This window comes from Acomys russatus, chromosome 8, assembly GCF_903995435.1.
Source record: "Acomys russatus chromosome 8, mAcoRus1.1, whole genome shotgun sequence".
Taxonomy (NCBI): Eukaryota; Metazoa; Chordata; class Mammalia; order Rodentia; family Muridae; genus Acomys; species Acomys russatus.
Window position 1 is genome coordinate 13,308,114 of NC_067144.1, and position 6,719 is coordinate 13,314,832.

General features: G+C 42.9%; 1 protein-coding gene across 1 annotated transcript in view; it reads right to left on the reverse strand.

Annotated features, from left to right (window-relative positions):
• Fgf12 (fibroblast growth factor 12) overlaps positions 1 to 4,108 on the reverse strand; it is a 540,804-nt gene extending 536,696 nt beyond the window's left edge. Inside the window, exons 1-2 of the mRNA XM_051150804.1 lie at positions 3,952 to 4,108; positions 3,654 to 3,796 (exon numbers count right to left, since the gene is read on the reverse strand). Coding sequence (XP_051006761.1) covers positions 3,654 to 3,666 — 13 coding nt within the window. The 5' untranslated portion in view covers positions 3,667 to 3,796; positions 3,952 to 4,108. The remainder of the gene's footprint in view (positions 1 to 3,653; positions 3,797 to 3,951) is intronic.
• Positions 4,109 to 6,719: the final 2,611 nt, after the last annotated feature.

Consider the following 6,719-nt stretch of genomic DNA (forward strand, 5'->3'; position numbering starts at 1 on the left):
CTTGAGATTTGGCAAGCATTGTTAAGCAAGCATTGTTCCTGAAATAGAGACCAATGGTGGTGAGGTCTGAGATAGATGGTTATTGGCTGGCTTAGCATCATTTGGAGGATGTGGTGGTTTGAGTGAGAATGGCCTCCATATATTTATATATTTGAATGCTTGGTCTGCAGCTGGTGGAATTGTCTGGGAAGGATCAGGGGGTGTGGCCTTGGAGGAGGTGTGTCAGTGGGTGAGGGCTTCAAGGTTTTAAAAGTCCATGCATTTCTCCATTTCTCTCTCTCTCTCTCTCTCTCTCTCTCTCTCTCTCTCTCTCTCTCTCTCTCTCTCTCTCTCTCTCTTTCTCTCCTTCCCTGTGTATGTGGATCAGATGTAAACTCCAGCACCACACATGCCTGCCACTATGCTTCCCACCATGATGATCACAGATTAACCCTTTGAAACCATAAGCAAGGCCCCAATCAAGTGCTTTCTTTCATAAGTTGGCTTAGTCTTGGTGTCTCTTCAGAACAATAGAAAAAAAGTAACAAAGACTAGAGTAGTTTTTGTTTGTTTGTTTGTTTTTAAGAACTATGAGGAGATCCCTTCTTGGAATCAGTTAATCCCAAGTCTCAAGGGGGTAACCCCTAACCACCTCTACATAGAAAGAAACACTACAGGTGTTTTCACAGCTAACAACCATGAAGTCAAGAATCTAAGCAAATGAAAAAAGGGATACAGTCAGGAGAGGGGAGAAGAGAAACACAAGCTACCTTTAAACCATTGCTCCTGAAACTTCAACTTGAATATAGACTGCCTGAGGTATTGCTGAAAATCAGTCTGCTCAATAGGCCAGGGGTAAAAATGAGCACCCTGCAATTTTAAACATGCGTGAGAACCATAGCTTACCATCCAGCACCTGACTGCTCAAACACACTGCACTTGAGGCATTTTTTAAAAATGCACACATCTTTGTTCCTACCCAAGTTTCTAATTAATAGCTTTGGATATGACCTTGCATGAGAATGTTTATGAAGCATACTAAATGGCTCTAGAGTGCAGAAAAGTTTCTGGACCACAAGCTTAAGTATTAAGCACCCCACATTATTTGAGAGTCTCTAGCCCTTGGGGCCTTCAAGGCACAATTTCTGTCAAAGTTCCTGTAAACACATCAGACTGAGTCTCAGAGACAACTGAAGTGCCATGGCACACAAAGATCCTTGACATTGACTCGGAATTGATCTATTTTCCTCTTTATGCCGGACGGCAGGAAATGATGTAAAGTAATAAGGATTTTACCTACGAGCACCAGAGTACTCCTGGAGCTGGCTACTCAGCTTTTCAAGCAGTAAAGGAAATGTGAAGGTTGCCTGATGTTGCTGACAGGATTCACATCTAAATGGAGGCTATTGGAATGTTTCCCGGTACTGAAAACTCTTGCACAGTCAACTGAATCACGTGATGATTCTTTGACTCTGTTCAAAATTAATTCCAATAGATGAAATTATAAGTATCTGTACTTATACCTAAGCATATCTTCCTGTAATTACATTTGAATCTGTTGGGGGAAGAAGTTACATGGCATTAAAAAAAAAAAAAAGAAAGATGTTTCAATTAGAATGGAATACAGATGTGCGCCTTTCCTCTTCCAGAATACAATTTTAAAGGTGGCTGCTCTTTCAAGCATGCCACTTGCCTTGACTTAGAAACCGTAAGTTTTAGTGTCAGCATGATTGCAAATTGGGTGGCTCAGCTTTGTAAAGCCCAGGAATTAAAATCCATCAAGACTTTCATTTAATCCTTTGTTACAAGCAATTATGAGCCCTCTGCAAAATGGCCACAGTACTGGCTTCTAGCGAGAGTTTTCACTGCCTTTTTTTTTTTTTGTATCAGAGCTCTGTTCCACTCTATCGTTCTTGTCTGACTTAACATAGAACTTTTGGCCCAGTTCCTCTCAGGTCTATTTCTGAAATCCCGTCTCCCTTCTGAACTCCCCAGACTGGCAACATGGCTGGAACTCTACTGTTATTATTAGGACTTATAAGCCACCTGGAACTCTGAGAGGCAGGCAGCATTCTTTATAGGCAATAAAAAGAGATGCAAAATATTGCTGAGAGATACATCCTCATTTTACGATGAACCAATAATTGCTGTATAAATGAGAGGCAAAATGTTACCAAGAACTACTGCCAAATAACTAGATTTAATGGCCAAATACCAAGTGTCATCTAAGCAGAAAAACAGTTTTTCATAGTAAAATGATACTCCATTGTTAGCCTTATGTCCAAGAAATGCTTAACTAACTAGCATACTATATTAATTTATGACTTAAGAAAGATTATATTTTTGTTTAAAATGGATTCTGTAATGCATCATGTATATTAAGACACGTGGATTTTCTCTGTATGTACATCATTGTCAGACATGGAAATGCCCATCAATGTGTCTCAAGAAAAATTTGCCCAATCTGACAGCTGCCGGCTAATCTTTGCCTACCTCATTTCAGTTCTGTCTTCAGTGCCAATGCTTACCTAGGTACAAAAACAATAAACCTACTAATTAAACACTCGGAATAACTGCACTGAGCAGATAGCCGCTATCATCAACAGTCTAGTTTTATTAATCATACCAGAAATAGGTAGCTCAACACCACTCCCTAAGCCCAAGTACATTGCCACAGTGACTGACATTCTGGTTAAAAATAAAACCTTGCTTCAAATATAGCTTCTCCAGTTCTGGGTAATGAATATAGTTTCATAAAAGTTGACATCATTTCTCTGATTTCATCAAAATTAAATATATCCTACACTCCTACTGGGTATCTGGCCACACCACTCGGGGTACATGGGCATTTTAAGGACAGGAAGAGACCTGTTCAGGTGGGGTTAAGTCCAATAGACAGCCAAACTTACAATTTTAATGGTTGCTTTGTTTATATGCATTAGATATTCCAACCAGAAGTTGGTTCCCACAGTTCATGGAGGAGTTGGTGGGTATACGTTTTTGCAGATTTGCTTATGAGGAGAATTTTAATATGTGCATGCCCCAAACTAGTGAACGCATCGCGCCCAAAGAGCAGAGCAATACTTCTATGCCCACATCTTCTTAGAGGTCAGTTCCTGTGCATGCTATTTCAGACAGATCCAATTTTTCCATCTGATATCCATTCAAAATGCAGTCGGATGTGGTCATACACACCCAGAAACACCATGTTTGTAGGGTGGGGTGAAGAAATTTAAACATTTTTTTTAGCAACTCATTCTTAGATATCAGCTATAAATAATGCCTGTCAGCAATCCTAAAGCAAAGAAAATGTATTCACTCTAGTCCATCCATTATACAGGAAAGAAATCGCTTTGCCAACACGTCTTTCCTCCCCCTCCATTTTGGGACAGAGTCTTATCCATCCCCACCCCCACTCAAAAAAAAAACACTCATCCCACTTCACTACGCAACTGATAAGAGTATTAAACACTGGCTTCCACGCTGTGGGAGTTAGTGGCCTTCTTGCCACATCCTCGCTGCTGCAATGGACATAGCATCTCCTCCTCCTATCGACCTAGTGTGATGCTCCTCCCGCTCCGGAGCACTGCAGTCCCCTCGCCGCCGAGGGCTGCCCTGGCCACAGGCACATGCCCCGGGAAGTGCCCCGATGCCCGATGGGGACAGCCACATACCTTTGCTCTCCATTTCGGCCCCTTTAGAGCGCTGGGAAGTTCAATGTAAGTTGGCAGGAAGATGTGGGCCCGCTTCAGATCCCCAAATCTGGAAAGCCAATCTGATGATTTCGTCCGTACTTCCTTCTTTGCCTTCGGGCTTCCTGAAAGATGGGATTTCTTAAACCTTGAGCTGCGATCAGCCACCAAAGGACACTTAGCAGCAGCAGCAGCAGTTGCGATGCATATTAATACTGAAAAACATGCACAGGCCCCGCTCAGAATTGTATTTTATTTTATTTATATATTTATTTTTTACCTGAGTCTGGAAGCTGCAAGCAGGAGCTGTTCTCCGAGCGTGGTGCTGCAGGTGTAGTGACAGATCATCCCACTTTGCTCTGGATGTACAGCAGATTTGCATGGGCGCTGGCACGCATGCGCAAGGCGTCCCCCTCCCTTTTTCACTGCCTCCCGTTTCCACCCCCCGCCAGCTCACCCCCCCCCCCCCCGCCCGCCTAGGCTTCTCTCCCCAATACGTTCCTCAGTATCCCAGCCCGAAAGCAGTAGCATTCGGTCACAGGAAAAGCGCTGCTAAAAATAAACGCCGGACCGGATTTTCCTCTGCACACTAGAAAATGGATTGGACTGGAACAGTGCATCAATCCCATCCGAATTTCCAGGACTGATTTCTGAAGCCCTCGATGAGCCTGGGGTGTCAGAGCTGGGCGTGCAGCTTTCCCCGAGGCAGAGGGATTTACGAATCCTGTTTAGTGGTCCTGATGTGGGCTTCTCTAGGTTGCTGCAGTAAACTTCCCCGGTGTCCGCCTCCCTTTCTCTCCCTACACAGTTCCCACAACGCCCTCCATCCCTGTGCCAGTTTGCTTTGCTTCTGCGGTGGAGTGGCAAGAGTCCCAGGGCTGTGGTACATGATTATCCTCCCTTTTCTATACTATCCAGACTGGGTGTCCCCTTTGGCCTCCACCCCAGTACTGTTCCTGGCAGGCTCCAAGGTTTCTAAAGTTCTTCAAACAAAGCGCCCCTGCCAGGGGTGTTCCGAGGTGCTGTGTTTACCTTCCTTTCAACACCTACCAAGAAGGAAAGTCCCCCAAAGGTGGGAAGGCACCTTAGAGATATAACTGCATAATTCGAAATATGATCTCCTCCTCCTTTGTGTGTGTGTGCGCGGGGGGGGGGGGGGGGGGGGGGGGAGGCCGGGAGGCAAGGCAAACATTTTTTCTTCTTTCAGGCTGTAGAGAAGGCTTTAAAAGGACGAAATTCTACTGAGTGCTATTCTCAAGCCCACACTGTATTTTGTTCATATATAAAATGTTTAGTTTGAAAAATGTTAAGTTATTTGCTAGTTTCTAATTGTTCAATTTTCCCTAAGAAAATATTTCCTCCTCAAAACAGCAATCTTTTTCTTGGGCATAGAAACAAATGCAGAAAACTCAGATACTGGAAAAACTAAAGGAAGAGTAGAGGGCTTACTCACACACACACCAGGTCAGATGAGGCTCTGTCCGCAGGAGATTTCCACCCCAACTTCCAAAATACGGAAATGAAATCAAATGCACTCCCAACAAGGAACATGGGCTGATTATAATTTAGTCTTTTAGTGATTCGAGAGATGCCGAGGTTTACCAGGGCTTTGGGCTATGATGACCAATTCTCATCATCTCCTGACTCAACAAGAAATGGACTTGTCATCAGTGGAGGCCTCTTATGAGTGACTTCCTGGGGTGTGACTGACACTAGAGGATGGGATGGCAGAGACCACAAATGAGCGGCAGCTAATCTGTAAATTCTGAATATATGCCCAGGTGAAGATTTGGTTTCAACATTTCCCGGGTGTAGAGAAGTACAGCAAGCGTAGCATGGTGCTCTAAAAGCAAGTGACACAGAGATAACGGTACCTTATGACCTATCTATTCCTTAAAGACATGTAGAGGTACATAGAGCATCCCTGTGCATTCTTTCTTATTAGTGCATCCTAGTTAATTAGATAGTTGTTTTCACTCCTCATTCTCTCTGGACCTTCTTCCCTTCCCATCAGTCTATTCTCCTCCTGTAAATAGTCTCCATTCTACTTTCACGTCTTTTTTTTTTTTAATCTAGATTCCAGATATAAGAAGAAAAAAAAAACCCAATCTTTGTCAATTTGCCTCTGGCTTATTTTATCTAATACTCAGTCTTGTTTCTAAGCATACACCATGTACACTTTATCTGTGCCACCAGACACCGCAAAACACCAACAGATGCTACCTAAAACGTCATGGTTTGGGTTTGAGGTCCCCATGTTTTCAGTTGCACTTCTTGTATGGCCTATATGAGCTTTTAATTATAGTAAGGATAGACTTTTAATATTTTTCCTGCCATCGTCCCTCAGTGTGCAAACATCAGATCAGTATGTATTTGATTTGCACTGTATTTATTTTTTAAGCTCTGCAGATTGAACTTAGAACATCATACCTGGGAGCCAAATGCTCTACTACTGAGCTATAGCCCCAGCCCTAGAATGTTCGAGTTTTAAAATTAATATTTGTGTTGATGTCTTGAGCTTCACTTAAAAAATAATAATTGCATGAATTTTGCCTGAGGATAAAGACAAAAATCTCTAACAATTTCTGAGCATACTTCTATCATTTTGCACTAGGAATTTGCACAAAGCAGCTTTCTCAGCGTTGATTATTAGGACCGCAAAATATTGACAGACTCCAAAATTGGTGAAGATGCTTTGCATCCTCTGGCATTAAATATGCAGCCAAGATGAACTATTTTACATAAAAAAATAGGCATATCCAGCAATGTAAGAAAATGTTTCTTTGTCATTAAATAAATGTACATAAAACTACATACATACCAAAGACTTATTTATTTACTTTACATTCTGATTGCAGCTCTGTCCCTTCTCTCGTGGTCCCACCTGCCCACCCTCCTCTTTCTTTCCCCCTCCCCTTCTCCTCAGAAAAGGGAAGCTCCAGCCTCCCCCATATCAACCCACCCCTGCACATCCAGTTGCATCAGGACTAAGTGCATCCTCCTCCACTGAGGCCAGACAAGACAGCCCAGCTAGGGTCAAGTGATCTA